This window comes from Lonchura striata, chromosome 6 (genome assembly GCF_046129695.1).
Source record: "Lonchura striata isolate bLonStr1 chromosome 6, bLonStr1.mat, whole genome shotgun sequence".
Classification (NCBI taxonomy): Eukaryota; Metazoa; Chordata; class Aves; order Passeriformes; family Estrildidae; genus Lonchura; species Lonchura striata.
The window spans coordinates 50,468,269-50,489,355 of NC_134608.1; the positions used below are offsets into that span (position 1 = coordinate 50,468,269).

At 43.5% G+C, this 21,087-nt stretch overlaps 1 protein-coding gene across 1 annotated transcript in view; it reads left to right on the forward strand.

The window, feature by feature from the left end:
* The first annotated feature begins 2,886 nt into the window (after positions 1-2,886).
* RRAS2 (RAS related 2) overlaps positions 2,887-21,087 on the forward strand; it is a 43,004-nt gene continuing 24,803 nt past the window's right edge. Inside the window, exon 1 of the mRNA XM_021529506.3 lies at positions 2,887-3,113. Within this exon, the coding sequence (XP_021385181.1) occupies positions 3,009-3,113 (105 nt within the window). The 5' untranslated portion in view covers positions 2,887-3,008. The remainder of the gene's footprint in view (positions 3,114-21,087) is intronic.

Below are 21,087 nucleotides of genomic sequence, written 5' to 3' on the forward strand. Positions count from 1 at the left end.
AGTGTGTAGCTCCCTCATCTCCATATCTTTATTCACATGTATACTCCTTGTATTCTGAAACCAGGGCTCACAGCAAGGGCTGTTCCTGAGGGAAGACAAGGTGTAGGGACTGGCACTTCCAGGGCTGGACCTGCCCTGGCTGCCCTGGTTTTAGACTGTCTCTATACTTGATATTCTCTCCCTCTACTTGTGTTTATACAGCAAAGAGCAAACAACTCTTATTGACATCTTTGGGTGCAGTTACAAAACTACAAAGCCCATCACTATTCATTAATTGCAATCCATCTCCTGTTTTCCTGTGAGCACTGCTTTGTGCTTTGAAAGAATATAACTCTATTTATAAAACTAGATTTCAAAATTCACAAATGCAAAGATTTTAACAGTATTTTTTTGCAATAGACTCTCTTGATCATAATAGATGATTGTATTACTTTAACCCATTGTCATATCTACCAGTGTCATTTAAAGAACAGCAAGATTTTCTTGCAGAATTCATAAGATTGGATAGCTATATCAGTGACAATACTGATACTGTTTTCAGAATACTAAATTTGTTTTAATTTATGAATGATGAAACTGAAGTCTAAAAAATAAGGGATAATAAAAATGTTTGGCTTCCCATATAACTTTGAACCAAGACTGAGATATCCTATTTCAATAGTTTGCATAGAGATTTTTGTGTCTTTAAAACTCGCTAAAAATCTGCTTTTCGTGTCACTACCATTCCTGGCAGTAGAGTTCAGTGGTCACTGTACTAATGGCCAACTGTGAGATTGTAGCTGTATTTTGATTAAAAACACCCACTACTTGATAAATTAGCTGCAGTTTCACTTCCTCACAATCTGTACTTTTGATTTTTTCTTAGGCTAGAGAATGTAATTAAGAATTAGGGACTTGTCCTGCTGGATTAATACTCACAGTGGCCAGTGATTGATTTGTAGGTGAAAGAACACCAGGACCAGGACACGTGGGAAGAAAGTGGGTTCTTTGTTCAGCAAACATGCCTCCGGGCTGCCAGTGCTTTAGGGGCTTCCCGAGTCAAAACTGTGTCCCTGATCGCTGTGCTTAGTAGCTGCTTTATGCTTTATGCTGCTTTCTGCTCTGCGACTTTGTCTAACCTTTTGTCACTACCATGCAGTTTCATTTTCCACAGCCCCTTGCGGCAGAGATTTCCACAGTGCCATTGATTGTGTCTGTGGAAAAACAGTATCCTTTTTTATCCTTTTTTGTTTGTTTAAACTTGTTTCTTCCCACTATCACTGGGTGTCCCTCAGTTCTCCTATTTTGAGGCTTTCTCTGTTCAACTTCCCTACGCTGCTTAGGAATTTACAGACCTCTGCTTTATCTCCCTCTCACTTATCTTTTTTCCAAACTGGAAAATGTTAGGCTACGTATGCTTTCCTGTGTGAGTTGTTCCTTATTTTTGATCGGCATGTGCAATAAGGAAACGGATGTGAAAAAGCAGCTTATCACTACAGGAGAATACCGAGGCAACTGAGCCTGAGCTGTGGCATTCCTCTTCCAAAATACTGTTGTGAGTCCTGGGGACAAAGTATCTCCTTCTCATACACTTACACCATTAACTCACAAAGTAGCAGTTTGTTTCCTGTGTGTCGGACACTTCTCCCCTGAGACAGAATGGGCGTTGAAGGATGTTGTTCTTGGTTTCAAAGTTTTGGGGTTTTAAGCAGAGAAATTCAGTTAATGAATTGCAAAGCTCAGCATGACAAATTGGGTAATAGTGGAATTCAGGAGTTTTGTTTGTAGGGAGGAGGAGCCTCGCTGATGTGATTATGCCGTTCAGCAACATGATAACAGCTCTGTCATTCTGTGCTGGCAAACGGATGTACAGGTGTGTAAGATTAGACATACGTGGGGTCGTTGCTTTATATCTTCACAAAAAGGAGAGAGGAAGCGAAGAAGGAATTCCCTGAAAAATCCCTGAAAAGCAGAACTTCTGCTTCGTTGTATTATGACCATCTGCCGAGTGTTGGGTGTGCGGAAACACCCTGGGCAGTAAGGTATTACCCAAAGGGGAAGGACACTACTGGAAGATCACAGCAGCCTGTCCCCTGCAGAAGCGGTGGAGATGCAAAGGGTGAATTCACCACGCACTGAAAGCGGAGTGCTCTAACCAAGTGCAGAGGGGGCTGAATATGGGGCTGTGACATCCAGCGGTGGGTGACGCTCAGAGGAGAGGGTGGACTTGATCTGAATGGCTTAAATGAGTGAGAAACCTATTCACGTGCATGCTCGCAAGGAAACATGATGAAGAGTGGCGAAGGGCTTTAGTCACTATACCTTTTTCCCATTTTTCCCTCTTGGTGGGAAGCGACATTAGCGACGCTTTGGCTTTAAACCTCTCCGCGCCTTGGCTCTGCGAAGGGTCACCAACACCTCCCTCCCCATCCCGTGAGCATCCAGAGCCTCATGAATGTTGATGAGGCACTCAGACGGGCGCCCCGCCGGAGCCCGTGGGGACACCGCTAATGAGCTCCGCGGCTCTCTGTCTGCCGGGGGACACCGGGGGACACCGAGGGCCGCCGCCACCCGCACGCCACAAACGGCGGCGCGCCGGTGCCGCGGGCGGGCATCATGCATATGCAAGAGCTCATTAGCATGGCGCTGCGCGGGCCACGCCCCCTCAGCGCGTTCGTACGGCGGCTCCCCGCTGGCCCCGCCCCCGCATACCCACCCTAATTAGCATGCAGATAAGAGTGCCCCGCCCCTCATTAGCATGGCGGCGCGCGGGCCCCGCCCCCGGCGGCCATTAGTGCCGCGGCGCCCTGGCTGCGGGGGCGGGCGGTGCTGCGCGCTCCGCTCCGCTCCGCTCGGCGCTGCCGCTCGCACGGCGGCCCGGGCGCTGCCGCTGCCGCTGCCGGCGGCGCTCGGCGCGGCGGGGCCTGCGGCTGCTCAGCCCCGGCGGCACGACGAGGAGAGCGCCATTGAGAGAGGCGGGCGTCGGACCCCGCGGCGGCGCTGCCGCGATCGCCCCGCTCGGCTCCCCCATGGCCGCGGGCTGCAGGGACGGCCCGGGGCAGGAGAAGTACCGGCTGGTGGTGGTGGGCGGCGGCGGCGTGGGCAAGTCGGCGCTCACCATCCAGTTCATCCAGGTGAGGGGCCGCGGCGCCCGGCGGGGAGCGCTCCGCCCGCCGGGGCCTGGGCGCTGCCCGGCGCGGGGGGGCCGGGGCTGGAGCCGGCGCGGCGGGCGGCAGCTCCCGGCGGCGCCGTGGGATGCTGCCGGCGGGGCAGCGGGAAGCGCGGGGCGGGGAGGCGGCGGCGTGACCTTGAGGGGCTCGGGGCGGCGGCGGCGGGGCCGGTGCGAGCCCCCGGGAAGGTTCCGGAGGGCGGGAAGAGGCCGCCGCCCCCGGCCCGCCGGGCGCCGCCGCCGGGTGGGGTTCGCCGGCCGGGCGCGCTGCGCTCCGGGCGCCGCGGCGCTCGGGACCGGCGGCTCCGGTGCGGCGGGCGCGGCCGGGGAGCGGTGACACCCGGCGTCCGGCTCCGAAATAGCTGCCCCGGGCTGAGCATCTTGTGGTGGCCCGGCAAGGGGCCGGGGAGCTCCCGCGGCTCCCCCCGAGAGGAGGAGTGCTTGGTGCACGCTGTGCGAGCTGGGACCGGCCAGCGCCCACCGCCCCTCGGAGCGCCTGCTGTTCATCCTGCAACTTGCAGACAATTGAACTTTTTCGTCTATTCGTATTTAGTAAAAAACACTCCAGAAAAGGCGATAGTAAGAGTGCGTGTCAGTGTTACGAGGAAGAGCCCGTTTTACTGTTTCGCCACGAATTCAGCCGTACCTCCTTTACTTATTTTCATCCTCTGCCCTGTTGCTGTTAGCTTTTCTACCTCTGTTTATGGTGGTAGGAGGAGACAACTACTTGCGTTCTGCTTGATGCTCTTGCTGACGGCAGAGCAGCAAATCTGGAGAGCATGGCTTCTTGTTTGTTTTCTTTTATTCCACTGTGGACAGCCGGTAATGCTCTACCTACTCCTAAGATGGGCTGCTTGACAGCGGGGCAGATTTGTCTTTTAATGCTTGGGGCAATGATGTTCTCCACTAATATTTTGTTACAACAAAATAGGTGTTGGGTGATCTGATAGCAAATAGACTATTTCTTTATTTCAGTCGGTTTTTTCATTCACATGTGCATCCATGTGTTCATTAGCTCAACTACTCTGTTAAAAATTTAAGCTCTGCAGCATAGACTAACTACATAGAAGACATTACTTTGAATTTTTTGGGTAGGTACTGGATACTAATATGCTTATAAGATCCAATGTTGTAGAGAACATTAAAAGAGAGGACCCTTTGGGAGAATCAGTTCTTTGGAACTAGTTTAGTTTGACTGGTGCCTTTTGAGGTGTATTGCACAGGTGTCTTTTGTCAGATGTGTAGGTGGCTGGTCAGTTTTTGGTAGAATACTGGCTGGTTGGTCTGTTTGAAGGTGATGGGGCTGGAATAAGTGCAGTCCTCTCAGTGTGTGGATTGAATTCCTCATTGCTTGCGTATGGAGATTATGAAACCCGGAGTTTTCTGCAGCTGGTTTAGGGTGCCATTCACTCAAGCATGGCGCTGCTGCTGTAGGTGGTGTTGCCTGTGTCTCGCTGTGGCAGTCATGTGTGCATCTGGATGTGGCTTCAGTTCTCTGATGTTGCTGTTTTGGGAAATGTTGCTGAAGGGATTTCTGGATTGAGGCAGCATTGAGGGCTTTGGGATAACTTTACCTTTGCAGCTGTAATTTCTACTAAAGATGTAAGAGGGGGAAAAAAAGGGAAGCTCACACTTGATGTCTTTGTATAGCCATTTTTTTAAGAGCAGTATGGGGTTCTGCTGAGTACTGAAAAGCTTCAATATTTGAGTACTTGTAGAAAGTAATTCTTCAACCTAATAGTTTGAGCTTACATTAAATATAAATATAAATTTTGGGCCAAGTGCTGTGACTGACACTTGCCTTTCAGCAAATATCTGCAAAAGAGGAACCCGTGTCTGTTTTGTCACATATAAGGATCTTTTCAAATTAACAGCAGAAAAATAAATAGTTCACTTTGAAAGAGTGTTGAGGGAACAGCACTGTGGTGTTAAGCTGACACATTGAGGGTGAATTCTTCAAAACAACTTATTGTCAGTTTGCATTAAGTTATCTCCATCTTTTTGCCCTCTCGGCAGCTTTATCCTGAGATAAAATCTTGCCACTGCAAAGTGAAGTTTAGCAGAAAATTCAGCTTAAAAATTCCCCAAACAGCCCAAAACAAAATTGAATAAAAATAGCTGGGAAATAAAGACCAGGGCAGTACTTCAGGTACCTTAGAGAAGAGTTTTGTGTTGTTTCCGTGCTTGCTGTGTGGTTGTGGACAATAAGAGATGAGGTTTGGTATACTATTTATATCCCACAGCGTCTTCCTGAGCTCTTAAAGCTGTGATGTTATCAAGTGTGTGCTTTGCCATGCAGGCACCTGGGTAGTTTCTGTACAGCTAGTGTATTGCCAAATACGTTGTTTGTCTTTTAAGGCTGCACAGAAACTGCTCCAAGTTGTTTTAAAATTGATTACAAGCAAGTCACGTGCTTCATTTTTGGAATTTCTTAGGATTAAGTGACAAACGTGTAGTGGCCTTCACTAAAACATGGATCAGTACTAGCTTTTGCTACATGACAGATTCTGATGTCAGTGGAGGATTTAAATTTTTTTGCTTCTTTAGTGCTTGTGTTTAAAATAAGGCTGTCACCAACTGAAGCTTAAAAAGGAAAGCTTTTTTCCTCTTACTGATACTAGCAGATATTTCTACATTTGGTATTGCTTTCCTTTTTAATTTTCAGTAAATCAGTATTCAAATACAGCTTTTACTTTGGTGCTGATTGTTTTCCAGTAAATCAGACTTTTGTGGTGATAGGATATCATGAGGAAGCATGTGCCGCAATTTGTATTGTATTTTTGAAAGACAACAGGGGATTCAGACTTGAAAATGGGAAAACTCTTCCTTGATTTCAGATAAAACAAAGGGAAACATGAGAAAGTGAGGATGTAAGAAGAACCAGTTAATCTTCTTTCTTTTGCCAGCTTTCTGGGATGTCTGCACAACTCATCCTTCCCTGCCTTGTTTAGATGCTGGTGGGGAAGCAGAGAGCATCCATTCCTACAGAAGTGGCAGTGGCTGAGGTTGTGGCAGTGCTCCTGTGCTTGCTGTCCTGTGTGTGGGAGTAGCAGCTCCTGATGATTGCTGTGCCTCAGTCTGGCCTGAAGCAGCAACGTGTTTGTAAGGAGGCCAAGTGAGCAAACCCATCCTCTACAGTGGAAGCTCTCTGGTGTCCTGAGTACAGCCTCACTGTGCTAATTAGTGCAGAGCAGAAGTGAGGTGTAACTGGTCACTTGTGTATAACTGCCTGGGTTTGCCTCTCTGACATTCATCTGACACCTTGGAGTAACTTTAGAGTTAATTAGAGCATCAAAGCTTTCAGTGGTTAGATGAGTAGCGCGTTCCTCAAAATTCTTCCTCTAGGGAGGTAACACACAGCTTGATATTGCTGTTGGTGGGCCAGGATTTCATCCTGGAAATATCAGATCATTTCCTTTAAATCAGGATATGATAGATGAATTTACTGCTGTCGAGCCTGTGCACTGGTAAGACAGGAAGTGAAGATGTTTTAATTGTGGAGGAGAGTTAATGGGATGTTGCAGCTATAAATTCTAGGAAAGCAGCAGTGAATGATAGTTCAGCATTACACCACAGCATTTTGTAAAAGGCTAAGTGGTAGAACTAAGCATTCCTTCTGTTATTGAAAACATACACAAATAATCCATCATGCTCGCATCCCAAGAGGCAGAAAACTTTTAAAATGCATTGCAGCCTCTTAGCAGGCTGAGGTATTTGGGAGTATGAGCTGTGCAGAGCACACAGCTGTTGCCACAATAGCTTCTCTCCAGCTGTCATGCAGAGGTCTGTCACAAAATACCCCACATTCCCTTGTAACTCAGCCCTTTGTAATATTCAGGTTTCCTTGCTCAAAGGGAATACAGCCTAGCAACTACCTAATCACCCTCTGATTTTTTTTCTCCTGCAGTTGCCATTTACTTCATGCTTTTTTCCTTTTTTTTTTTTTTGCGAAACTGAACAATATATAGCTAATTTTAGCAGTATGCAGCAATAAAGCCACTATTTTATTCTCTCTAGTCTGCTGTGCAAAATACTGTCTATTTTTGATCAAAATTGATAAATTTATTTGTCCTGGTGTTTTTTTCCTCTTTGTAAAGCTATGGCTTTTGTTTTGTGACAATGACATGTATAGTTTTGCATGCTGAGTAGGCTTTGGTGACTTGTATGAATGTATTAGTTAATAAATGTCACTAGATCCTTGAGATGATATTGAATGGATGTAATTCAATGTGGCTGAGTTAAACTTAGGATGTCAGTCAGCTTAATGTTACCTGTGATAGTGCATGAACGTGTTTGAAACTGCTAAAACACTTAACACAATACAAAAGCTGTGTAGGGTTTCAGTGTTTGGAGCTTTCTTAATTTGTTTACTGATTTCATACTGTATTTACAAGCTCAAATCATACTGCCAAGTTTGTAAAAGAAAATACTTTTCCTACTGCCCTTAACGTGCCTGTAACAAATTCTGATTGCAGCTGAGCTTACTGTTCCACTCACTAGTTAGTAAAATGGGTTGGATGTAGATTTTTGACTCTTTAATTTTAATATCAGACACTTTGTCCAAAAGCAGGCATATGACTTCTAGATGGATGGATGAGCAGTTGTTCAGGCTTTTTTCCCCCTTTTTTCTTTCCTTTTCCAAACTGCTACTTTCACAGGACTGTTCTCATTAACTAGCAATAAACCAAAAGGTGGGTTATCTCAAAGTGTCTTTTATCTCTGAAATAGCTGTTGGGCAACAAAACAGCTTGTTCTGAATTTTATGCTCTATATGTGAATTCCAAGCTCCAAAATAGAGTAGTAAAGTAGATTGAAAAGCAACAACTGAATGTGCAGCTGGTGTTGGAGCCAGCATGCTGGGTGTTTGACAGACCCTGGTGTCTTGGTGCCCCACTTCCCTGTGCTGAACTTGGGGTGTGCAAATCCCTCCACAGTTTCTGGGTATTCTGACTAACCCTCGGTGACAGTCAAAAAATGCTCTTGGAGTAAGCGCGCAAGCAAATTAAAGGAATAAAATGCCACGGATTCCAGGCTGCAGATTCACGCAGGGCTACGCTGGGATTGGTATGCTCACACTGAGATAAAGCCTGGGGCCTCCTTACAGTAACTCTAGGTGACAAAATACAGTTTAGGAGCAACTGATTGTCGACATCTGTTGAGGTTAAAGGTGGGAAATAAAAATCCCAATCAAAACAAAGGACTTGTGGTGCAGTCACCTGGAATAATAAGGGCTGCTTGTCGTCCCTCTTGTGAAACTTGAACTGCTCGGCTCCTTGCTTCCTGCAGCACTGCTACCAAGCAAAGTCTGGGCTCGCTCTGGTTACAGATCCACAGCCTGGGAATGTAGTAAGTGACTTCAGGCTTGCCTTGCAGGCAAGCAGGAAACCTCAGGCTGCACGTGAGTGTTCCAGCATAACCAGCAGTGGCATAATGAATCCTGTCATCCAGCGCTCCTGCCTCCTACTAGTGCACATGCAGGGTAGAGCTGAGCTGCGTTCAAAAGCTGCCATAAATTTGGAGCGGTGCTTAAATTTTGAGATACTCACCATTCTGGTTTTGAGTGATTTACAAATTTTTTTTCCAAAGTGAAATTCCCTTGGGACAACTTAACCCCCGTGGCAGTCCGAGAGCACCTTTCTGTGCTCTAGCTCCTAGCAGCGGTTACTTGTATAGCAAGTAAATATTGACGTACCTTTTGGTTATCAGGTCGTCTTCTACTGCCACTTGCACAAGGAGTCCTGGCACAGTTTCCCAGAGCTCTGCCTGGCATGCCCTTTGCACTCCCAGGGATGAATAGGCAGCCGCTGGCCTCTAGCCCTCTGCCTCCTTCCCATACTAGAGGGAGAGGCTCCTGCCTCTGCTTTTGGCTGGAGCTCTGAATTCCAGTGCTCGGTAGTGGCAGTGGAGGGTGGCTTTTATAAGTAGGGCCCTTATATTCCAAGAGTTTGGAAGGGCCTAAATGGCTCATGTTTGTATACCTTGTGCAACCTGTTCGCACTTAACGAAAGCATTCCCGGCACTGCAAATGTTGTGACTGAGCTCCTTGAAGTATCCAAAGATAAATAGCAGCTTCATGAAGTGGAATGTAGCAGGCTTCTGGAAGCTGGGTTTGCTGCAGACCTTCCCAGATTAGTCAGTCTGCAGGTCTAGACTGGTGTGACACAAGCAGAGAAATTCTCCCTTTGTTCCAACAATTCAGGTGGCTTAACTGCACCGGTTTGGTAGTCTTGTTCTTCAATTGTGGTCAAAAGGCAGTGTTAAAGGAAAATGGAACCAGAGAAATGCACCACTTCTTGTTCTAGTTCAAGAAGTATGTAAAACCAGCATTAAAAGAGAAATCATGCCTGTAATTGGTATTTTTTTTAAACATGTTGCTCTGCATAGGGCATGTCCAAAGATTTCTGGATGCAACAACCAAGACAAACTCTTACTGTGATGAGTAGGAGGCAACCAGATTTAAAAGTTTAATTGCAAATAATGCACTTGGGCAATTTTGGCCTCCAAGTACAAAGCCCTACAAAGTTGCTGGAGTTCTGTTTTGAAATTCTGAGAGATAGCAGTGGTAGCCTGCCACTACAAATTTCTAGTTAGATCCCAAGTGAATTATTTCTGTCTGGGCAGTGGGTGAGATACTTTCTGTTCACCTTGAATGGTATCCTCCTTTATGAGGACATGCTCTGTGACTGTGAAACTTTTTTCATGTCTGTTTTTTATCTTTTCTTTCCCATTTTGTATGCTCTGTGTTATGGCTCGAGTGTGGTTGCAGCTTAGGTTTGGGATAGCCCTGTAGAGTACTTAATGGAAACAGGTAACACAAGGAAAATATTTTTCTTCTTTTTATAACTTGGTTACTTAAAGTAGATAGCAGACAAGTAATGTTTGGTTAATATGTTTGTTTTGCCTTTTCTTACTTTTTTTCCACCATGCACATACTTAAGCTGGTCACATCCTAGCACGTGAAATTCATGGTAAACATTGGTGCTTCTGGATGGAACTTTGGTGAGGTTGAAATTACTGTTTTGTAGATTGCTTGCTTTTACTAGGTTGTTTTTAAGAGGGTTGGCTGGATTGCTGTGCCTGGATTGTTCTTGGTTAAGCTAAAGAAGGTCACATATTCACATTTGGAGTGCTCGATCTTGAGGCTAATCAAGCATTGTGTGCAAGGGCTGTTGTGGCAGCAAGGTCAGGGATGGAATGGGAAAGGCTGGAGAACTTGGACTTCTGGAGAGCCTCAAACCTGACTGAGTGAGGGCTGCTGAGGAGGCCTGCTGCACTTCTCTGGTTGTGTGGGGGAATGCCATAAACTCTGCTTACAGAGGGAGATCCTGTTGGATGATGGAGTTCATGGTGAGTCTTTGTAACACACAAATGTGCTCATACTAAATCTTAAAAAGGACTAAAGAGGAGAAGGTGTGGAGTTCTCCAGAGCTGCAGTTGGCAAGCGAGGGCTGTATGTGCGACCACGAGGGCTGTGCTGATGCAGATGGGGAACTGGAGGGCCTTGAGAGTGAGGGCAAGTTGGTTGTTTGCTTTTTAGAAGGGACTGACAGTGGGGAGGTACAAGGATGGGGAAATGTTTTTGTTCTTCAAGCTTGAAGAAACAGGGCTTTGCTGTAACTGAAGGTTTAATTTGATAAGCTACAACTACAAGTAAGGAAAAATGTTCAAAAGGTCCCTTGCTGCCACAGCAGTTTGCCATTATAGCTATTTACTCCCTCCAGTGCACCGAAACTCCGCAAGCCATCGGAGTTAAAAATAACCAGGGAATGTTTTTACCCGGGATCAGTTACCCTGTCTGGTTCACTGTGCAGCTCTGCAAACAACTTCATCTGGCAGGCAAGCTCATTTAACCAGGCCTGCACCAGCTTCTCAGTTGTGAGCAGAAAGTGAAGTGTAGTTTTCAGTGAATCCAGATAGGAATGAGTTCAGGCGATAGGAATGTATGCAGAAGGGCACTATTAAAGATAGCATAAAGTGCTGGCTGCTGGGACCAGCGTGCTTTAATAATTAACTAGATGTTAGCACTGACACGTAAAAATGGTGCAGTTGAAAGAAGAAAATTAGTGTAACACTTACAAGCAAAGTACTCCACAAAGAGCTTTATTCAGGGGACCTGTGAGAAGCATTATTTCTCAGCAGATTAGCTGTGGATACACACATTAATAATTATCAAATGTGTCACTTTCCTCAAGTCTTCTAAGCCAGAAAATAAACTTGAGCTTCCACACAACTTGCCAGCAAAGTATTCTTCCAGTCCTATTCAGAGTATTCTGTAACTGTAGTGATATAATATGTTGAGTCACCAGTTATATTTGCTAGGAAAAGAAATTTGAAAATCACTCTCGTTACCATGTTGAGTTTTCCTGACAAAGCTAACAACTTAGCTCATATTGCAGAGCATCTTCAGTATTCCTCATTTAAGCAGACATAAATCTATAAACCTGCAAGCAAATCTGAGTGTTTTGCTTCATATGTGGTAAGTAGACCATGAAATGGTAGGATGCCAGTGTGAAAAATCTGGCATCTTTGGGTAGAAAAATGATCTATTACATTTCTTCTGTTATTAGACTTGTTCTGTGCAGGGAAAATAAGTGGGATTACAGTAATATGCACTGCTTGAGGTAGGGAGTTACTTAACTGTGTGTTCATAATATTTCTGTGTTTCTCCCTTCTTTTAAGAAGGTGCTTTATGATCATGTTAAAAGGTACCTGTCTGTGATATACTTGTATACGTGCTGCCAGCAGTACTAAAGCAGCATGCAGTGTTTTCCTCTACTAGCTCACACTAACAAGGCTTCATTAGCAAAACCCAGTAAAGTAATGGTGATGTATTTAAATGGATTCTGGCTTTGCATGACCCAGTATTACTGAGAATGCAATAATGAGTATATTTGAACTTTGCCTTGCAATTTTAGTTGCTGCTTAGGGTTTATTTTCCTAGCAGCTTGTGTTTGAAGTCCTCCAGAAACACGGCATCTTTGCATCCTATTCTGCCTCCTCTCAGACCCCAAACTATGTTAACTGAATCTTGACCGTGTCCTGAGCGATTTCCAAGATGCATCCATGTGTGCTGTATCACTTTGATTTCCCATACTTTGATTTTCCTTAAACTGATATTCCCCCTCCTTCTGAAGCAGGTTTGCATCCTGATGGGAATTCTCAAAATATCTTGGATGGAGGTGATACCCTCTTGTACTCAGCAGCACTCCTGAAGTGTTGCAGCAAATTCTGAAGCTTTTTTCTGACGTGTGTATGCCATGATAAACATTTTCCAGACCCTCCAATTTGAAAGTGAGCCAGTGAGGCCACAATCCTTCGTAGCACATCAGCAAAGTTAACCAACTGAGCTTTGTTTTACCATCTAAGAGTACTTAAAGGAGAACTTTTAAACTGTGGAGATAATCTTCTATCTCTTTAGGGGCCTTAAGAAGGATGTTCCTTGTGGTTTTTAGAAGTAAATTGTTCTGTCTGTGGCATCCAGTGGACCAACCACTTTGAATGTCCTGCCTTGCTGCTTTTATTGCTGGCTCTTAGCAGGTTGTCACCAAGCCACGGTGCTGTTGTCTGTTTAGCTTTGGTTTGGAGTCTTGTGCTTCCAGCTCTTTTGAGTTGGTTTAACTATTTCTCTAGCTGTTGGGACAATATTATTTTATGTTGTACAAGTGATACTACTAACTGAAGGAGTGCTAAACCTTAAAGCTCTTGTCTGGTTTGATTGCTGCATGTTTAAGCTGCATTCCATACCTGGAATACGGGACGTTCAATCCTCTGGAGGCACTCCAGAATCATCAAGAAATTATCAGAAGGGAATCAAACTGCCCACTGTAACTTCTTGAGCATGATTTTAGCATTAAATTTTACATAAAACCCAGGCTTTCTGCTGTAATTAATTTAAGATGCTCCTGCTTCTAGCAGTTATCTGGTTTGTAACTTACTCTGTCATACTGCATCAGCCCCGGAGTGATGCTATAGAAAGGCTCACAAAGGTCCAGGTGGAATTAGAAGAATTCTCTGTAGCCCATGGGAACAAGCAGAGCCATGGTGAGATCCTGGAGCAGGCAGGGTGGGTGGGACAGGCAGCTGCTTCTGCAGCAGATTAACCACAGAAGATGAAGTGTGTACAACTAGCTGCAGCCTTGTGCAATGGGGGGAAGTTGACCCATTCTGGGGTGCAGGCTGAGACTTAAGGGTGGCTGTTCCTCTTGCACAGGGAGAGTTGTGAAATGCCCCCTGTGTGTAATCCTGATGAGCAAGTCCTGCTCTCAGAAAAGAGGGTGTTCAGCTGAAGCCTCTCAGAGGTCAGACTGTGTCAGAGCAGCTAATGGAGCAAGAGGTTTGATTTTGTTCAGGTTGTGATGTCAAGGCAGATCTTAAGTTTTTGAGGTGTGGTCTTCTGCCTGATCAGCTGCTGTAGGAGCCTGCACATCTCTGAGTCTGCCTGGCAGAGGGTTTGCTCTTTGATCTGTCCTGAGAACATTACTTAGTGCAAGGAGACATTTTAAACAGAGTGCTTCGCTTTCATCAAGGATGTTTAAAACCTGAAGCATTTCTGAATTCCTGTATCTGTGACCTAAATCTACTAACTATAGAAAATGTTTTGTCTCACGTGGAGTTTCTGCTTTGTTTTTATCTTGCTGGAGCAGTACACCCAAATATATTGCTGCAGGCATCTCAACTTATTTGAATTTAAAAATGACACTTGAAAGCTCAGCTTTTGAAGTAGCTAAAGACATCTTTTCCTTCAGCTGTCTAGAAGTTTTGGCACCCATTAGAATGGATATAGTGTCTATCAGGTAACTGGCAGATTTGACAAATTATTTTTGTCTGTTAAACTATTTTTAGTCATGTATATCCTACAAAAGTTGACAAAATTCACTAGCATTTGTAAATTTGAAATTGCCCCATGTCTCTGTTGGTGGGACTGTATGGGAAAAGAGCCTCAGATCTGAAGTAGTTGACTTCCTTGTCCCATTATCTGCCTTCTGCCCAGTAGGTTACATTCCACACATTTTTAATAGTGGCTTCCCCTCCTCCTTAGCTGCTTTGACTTGTTTTGTGGGAGGGTTTGAATATTTCAACTGACACTCCAGAGGTTTTCTCCCAAAAAAGGAAAGTGATAATAAAATTGTTCACTTAGAGCAGATTTTTAAAATAATCAAGTCTGTGGTGATCTGGGTGTCCGTTGGAATTGTGACCTGGGGTTTTAAAATCCATTTTTTTTTTGTTGTTTGGTTGGTTTTTGGGTTTTTTTTGTTTGTTTTTGTTTTGTTTTTTTTTTTTCTTTTTTGTCGTTTAAGAGCTAAAATTGTGCCTTGAAATTCTATCTTCTGTGCATTTCTTCAGTTTACGAATACTCTGAAGAAAATAAACAAAAGCCCTCCATCCCTTGAGCTGATCTCCTGAAAAAGATCCTGGATGCCTGCCTGCATGAGGGAAGGTGGTGATCTGGAGGAATTTGTTCAGGGTGATTTCAGAAGATGAATAATTTAAACTGCAGCCACTTTCTTCAGAGTAGATAATTGAGGCTGGGTTTTCCAACAGCTTATGTTCAAACTTTAAAAATTCCCTGCAGCTCATGTACTTTAAGTAGCTGTTTTGTACGTGAGTTAATCCCATGCCAGTTGAGTAGTATGAGAAATTTAAAAGTATCTCAGTTTTTCCCCTGTGCTAGGAGTCATGAGCTGTTGCTGTGACTGCCTAGCACTATTCACCTGGTTATTTATTATCTCTTTGTAAGTTCTTCCTTGAATGGATTGTCTCTCCTCAGTCCAGAAAACACATAATGCATACAGGGAAAGGGACTCGTGTTACTTGATAACAAACCCGGTGTTCTGTTATTGCTGACTGAACATCTCCAAGTTGGAGCAGTGACTTTTGTCAGGCTGTGCTTTGAGGTGTGAGCTGTTGGGCTGCCTGCTCTCCCAGCACTGGGCTGCCACTGCCATTCCCAGGAAGATTTCCCCAGATTTGTTTTTATGTCTTCAGGATCTGACAGTCATTTCCTAAACCTGAAGCATGTAGACTGTCAGTGCCAAAAGTTACTTGAAGAGGTCTTTGTTATAACTCTGCTTTCCTGGTTAAAAAAAAAAAAGTAAATTATATATATATATATATATGAAAAACAATAATGCATTAGTGGGATTTGATTCTGTCCCACATGTTTGTAACTCATACAGTCCCTCCAGGCAGCTTTGAGTTTTGGTCATTATGAAAGGTTGAGTTTAACACATGCACAGGAAATGAGTCTTCTAAGACTTATGACTTAAATTAAAATACTTTCTAATGCTGGAAGAAAGCTCAAAAGAGAAACTACTTGCCTTTAATTGGTAGCATCCAGCCTGTCTTTGTAAATAACATCAGCTTTGCAGCCTGTTAAACACTGGTAGAGCTGTGTGGTGCTAATGCTGTGATCAGAGGGACGTTCACCCTCTGCTACATCCAAGTTAAGCAACAAGAAGATAAGGTCTCTTGAAGGGTTTCTGGACTGCCTGTCCAGAGGCTTCACCTATGATTACTGCAAATCTGAGTAGTCCATTATTCTGAGTGTGAAGAAGTTGAAAAACCTGTTTCTAATCTATAAAAATTGAGAGAAACTAATGTGCTTTCCTGTGGTTTTGGTGCAGAAGGCTGTCTGCCTGTGCATTCCACACTCTGTTTTCTCTTCGCTGAATGCCTTAACCACAAGATCTCTACTTGGTATAATATGGGAGCGGAAATAGCAGTAGGGTTTTTTTTTTAAAAAAAAAAAAAGCCAAGAAAAAACCCCCCTCCGATCAAACCCACTGCATTCTAAAGCTGCTTTCTGTAAGTAAACAAATTGAAGGTCTTTGCATACTGCTCACACATTTTTAGATGGCATTTGCTGTACTGCTGCCTCTTTATACCTTTAAATGGAACATTTGCAGGAGTTCTTTGCTCAAGAAAGCAATCAAATAATGATGCCCTCTGCTTATTTGACACGATACTTCATTATGTGTGCCTGTCAGACCAGGAGAGAATGTTGCAATTTGAATTTAGATGTTGCTCTGTAGATCAATTTCCTAATGAAAACAAGTGGCTTTAGGTGATGGAGTATTTTCTTGCCTTCAGGGCAGGATGTTTTAAGATTTCTTCCCTACGAGATGTATGGTAAAGCCACTTTTTCACGTGCTATTAATCTGTTAGTAGCAAGTTAGCAGAGGTTGGAGTTAAGAGTTAGTAACAGTGCAGAAGGACTGACATGTAGTGAATCTAGTTGGTTTGCTATGAGTCCTTTACTTCTGTACACATTCTGTACTGGGCTTGGGTAATTTACTTGTTAGCTACTCATTTCCTGTCAGTGTGAACTTGCTCACAGAGAGAACAACTTGAATTTCGTTTGTTTCTAATATTTTTGTAATTGCTGCATTTCATGCTACAGAAGCTCTTGGGTTGCCTTCTTTTTTCTTGTTCTTTGCACGAGGTAGCAAGGCCTTTTTGTGCTGTCCCTTCTGCACACTGGAATCAGCCTCTGCAGGACTATGGCCTCCAGAAATAAAGTGAGGAATGGAGGGATTGCTTTGGAGAGGACTAAAAAGCAAGTAAGAGCAGCAAAGAGTGGCATTTCAGGAGTATTGGCTCCCCTCCTGGAAAGTCTTATAGGACTTGTCAAGTCGAAACACTATAAACTAATATAGTGTGGCTGATTATGGCATGTATCACTTGGCATGTTGAGATGATAAACAAAAAGGATCTTCCTTGTAAGTTGGTCCTAGACTGTGGAGAAATCTAATACTTTTTGTGCTGTTTGTGGAATTTGAAGAAGTAGCCTCTTTTCTGAGCTTGCTATATTCCTATGTTGGTCTAACATGGTTTTCAAAGGCAAAATATTTTGATAATAAACAAATTAATTTACTTTTGTGGCAGTGGCTGTTCGCAGTGTCTGTCCTGAAGAAGGTAGCTTACTTCACTGAAGATTTGTTGCTAGACAATAATCATAAAATCAGAGGGAGAGATAGCAGCTGCTAGTGGAACCAGCTTGTCTGAAGTGGAGAAATACAACTAACATGATAAAATTATTTTTCATCAGCCCTTGTCTTTCTTCTCTTTGATCATCCTTGTAGGTGGTTTAGACAATAAACCACCTCGCAGGTGGTTTACTAATGCCTTTCATGAGCTATATTCATCTGATGTGCACCTCTGTTTTTCAGATAATAATGCTTTTCTCCTCAACTAATGTCTGTGAAAGAATAATGTATAGAGAAGTCAGCCTGTATCTTCTAATGCAAATGAAGTAAAAATCATGTGGTCTGGCTGCCTTGTGCAGGCTGGCTTGTAAGTTTAGAAAACAAGTTTTATTTGAGAATTTATGTAAATTCTTTGTAACAATGATTGCACACGGGGCAGAAGGGAAATCACCTTGCTGGAAACCCCCGGAGCAAATCTTGACTACATGCTGTTACTGAAGTATCTGAATTTGAACCCTTAGTTCACACCTTTGACACTCTAAAAATCCCAAAGCCTGCCAGTCTTCATGAGGTGGTGATGATAAACTGGTCAGTGTGAATATGGTATAGGAGAAAAATAAATTCTTTGCATATTTAGGTATGCCTTCCTTTTTCTCCCTTAAATCTTGAAAACCTGATAAAATACTAGATTGTTTTATTCAGAACAGGAGTAGCATGAGAGGGAGAGAAGAATTTATTCTGTTCAAGTGCAAAGGTTTGTGTGGACCTGCCAAAGATTTAGCTCTTAGGAAATGGCGACAGAAAACTGGGCTCAAATCTGTTTAAATAAGCACATGAAGTTACAGTTTTGCAAAAGGATGAGAAAAGTAGTTTGTTTACCTGAATGGAGCTGAGATGTATTGTGTGTAGTCTGATGGTGCTTCTGTCCTCTTCGAGTTGGGCTGGAGCATTTCCCTAAAGCTAAGCATGTGCACAGAGCAAGATCTCTCAGCCAAAAGCCTGTCCTTTCTGTTGATGGTTGGTCTGCTAAACCTTGGGATTCCATTCTAGAGATACCATCTTGTCAGGATTCATGTTCCTGCAGCATATATGGTGACCCAGAGTTTTTTAATATGAGGTGAAGAGCAAGGAAAGAGTGCAGGAAGTTTCTAGATGTGGTGGAGGTTTGCATGCTCTTGATGGTCTCATGTTCAGTAGATGCATTTAATAGTTTTCAGAGTTTGCTGCTGTACTGTTGGAAGAGCATTTTGATGTTAAAGCCCTGTTTGCTGTGTTAATATGCTTGCCCAATTCCTTAAGGAAAGCTGTGTTTACAGGCTTTAGATGACAGAACCAAGAGTGGAGAATGACTGAGGGTCCTGCTGTCACAGCAGGTGTGGCTGGGTTGGTATATGGAGCACTTGTGCTTCAAACAAGGAATTACAATAGCCATTGTTTCATGAGAAAAGCTCGCCACTGGAGAGCTCAGGTTCAGCCCGAGCATCCAGCTCTGGAAGGAAATCAGGCACTGTTTCCCTTCAGCAATTCATGTGCTTCTGAATGGGAAATGTTTGCTCTTAATTTGATCTTTAAACTCTTCTTCCCCTTGGAGGAACTTCACTCACAAATGGGTAGAGAACTATTTTGGAACCTGCTCTAATGTACTGCTAAGTAGGATATTGGAGAAGAAAATACTAAACATATTTTCAGTGATCCTATGGTCTATGTGACTCTAGAAAATGCTTGTAGCTCAAGCTGTGAATTCCTGAAGTAAAGATGGTTTGCCTGTAGATGTGGTGTTCGATACAAATAATATTTTTTATCTGTTACTTAGAATCAGCTTCACCATGGGAAGTGATGGTGCTGGGTGAGAAATTGCTCCAATCTTTCATTTGCCTTCTTTACTGCTACCATAAATGGCCATACTGTAAAAACAGTGTGTAGTGTTTAATTGTGTAGCACCTGAGCTGAATGTTTGCTTGCAGTTTCTTGATGTGGTTCGTCATAGATGTGGCTTTTTGACACGTGAAAGTAGGTGTTTGCACATAAAACTAGTTTGTGGCATGAAGTAGATATTAACATTAGGACAGGTCTCCCAACATGCATCTTGAGTGTGCTGTGTCTTGGGGTTTTAATGGAATGTGAATGGTCCCTTACAGGAGCTGTTTGGCCTTTTTGCTTTAGTTGTAAAAGCATGTGGTTTGGGGTTAATTATATTCTCACTGAGGTAGAACAATCCTTGCTTTTAAGATATACATGCTCTAAAACTGCAAAAGCCAGGATTAACATCCAACTGGGTAGTTCCTCCAACTCAAAGTCATGTGAAATATTCATCTAACAATCACAGAATGAGTTAGTCTGGAAAAGACCTCTGAGATCATCAGGTCCAACCTTTGATCACCACCATATTACCTAGACCATGACACAAAGTGCCTCATCCAGTCTTTTCTTGAACATTTTTAACATTAACATCAGTGCCATAGATATTAATTAATGTTAGTTATCTCCACCTTTTTCAATTCCATGCAGTGTCTGTGACAATTCAAAATGAAAAATAAACTCCCTCTGAGATTTCTACGTGTTTCCCTGCCCTGTGAGTGGGGTGATGCTGACTAAGAGTGGTACTACACCTGCAGGTGCATAAGCGAAGGGGAAGAAACACTGTGGTTGGTTTTAGTGCAACCACATGTTTTGCTGGTAAATAAGTTTTTTTTAGATGGAAATTGTTGCTTGCTTAAATATGTAGACTGACTACTAAGGGCAAAAGCATTTTTAATAAAATTTAAGGACATAAATGTGTTTCCATTTGACACTCTTGACATCTGAAGTTGCTGAGGCTGAAAATTCTGGCACTGCTTTAGAGCATTTTAATTGTGCTTACTGGGGCTTTAGTATCTCTTCCTTTTCCCTGTAGATCTACTAACAAGCTAATTTAGCAAGACAGTGCTTATAACCAGTTCTGTGCTGTGAAATCATAGTTATGTCAGGATCAGCAATGGTAAAACCACTCTGTAGTTTCTGGTTAGGGGAATTTGACTATATGCACATTTTCCTGTATGTGAGTTGTGACAATATTGGTCACATGGTGCTTTTAAAGTCTTGACTAATTGGGAGGTTAATGCTATTCCAGCAGTTGCCTCTGTCAAGCTCCCTAGTGAATATTCCAGTTGTGAATGATTTGGCTTTGTGCTTGGTGGAACAAAAGGGTGGCCATCCCTGCATCTTCTGCCAGGAAAGCATCCTCTGCCCAGACAGCATCTCCTCCTTGCTTGTTCTGTGATTCTGCTGTTGATGGGACTTCATGCACACTGTAAAATAATTCAGGAAAAATAGATACTGCCCTGTTTGATACTCTTCATTTGAGTATAAGTGAGTGTGGATTCTGAAGGAGGGGCACAGCCAACGTTAGGGTTGCACATAAGCTTTGTGTGTCACTCTGCAAATGTGCTGATTTAAAAGTGATCTCACTGAGTAACCTTGTGCCACTGAAGTGCAGGGTCTGGAGATACTGCAGGACAGCATGTTTGGGTTGACTTGTGGGGTGCCGATGCAAAACATGGAGTGGAGCCATAAATTCTGTCTTCCCAATCATGAGTCTGGTGGTTTGGGTTAACTTGTTTTTATTTATATTTCAGATAAAACTTTCTCTTTTACCTCTTGTGTTTCTTCTAAGAACTTTAGCTGTCTGCCTGTGATGTAGAAGTTTCAGTAGACATGGCTTTGCTTCTGAAGAGTCAGAAATGAAGTGCTACGCAGGCTGTTGTAAACAATCCTCATGTGCTGTACTGTGCCTCAGCACTTGATGAGAAAACCAGGGTGAATTACTCTGTTGTCAGATGGGAAGGAGTAATAACCTTTGATCTTGAAATCTGCTGCTGCTGTAATGAGAGAGACTATGAAGGCATTCTCCAAGGACATTAAGATTAAACTTCTCTGCGAGCACTGATTAGGCTGGAAAGGAAAGCATTGTACTCCCCTGGTATCTGTGATGGAAAATACTCTGTATTGCTGTTTTTCAAAGTGGTTTGTCCGGCT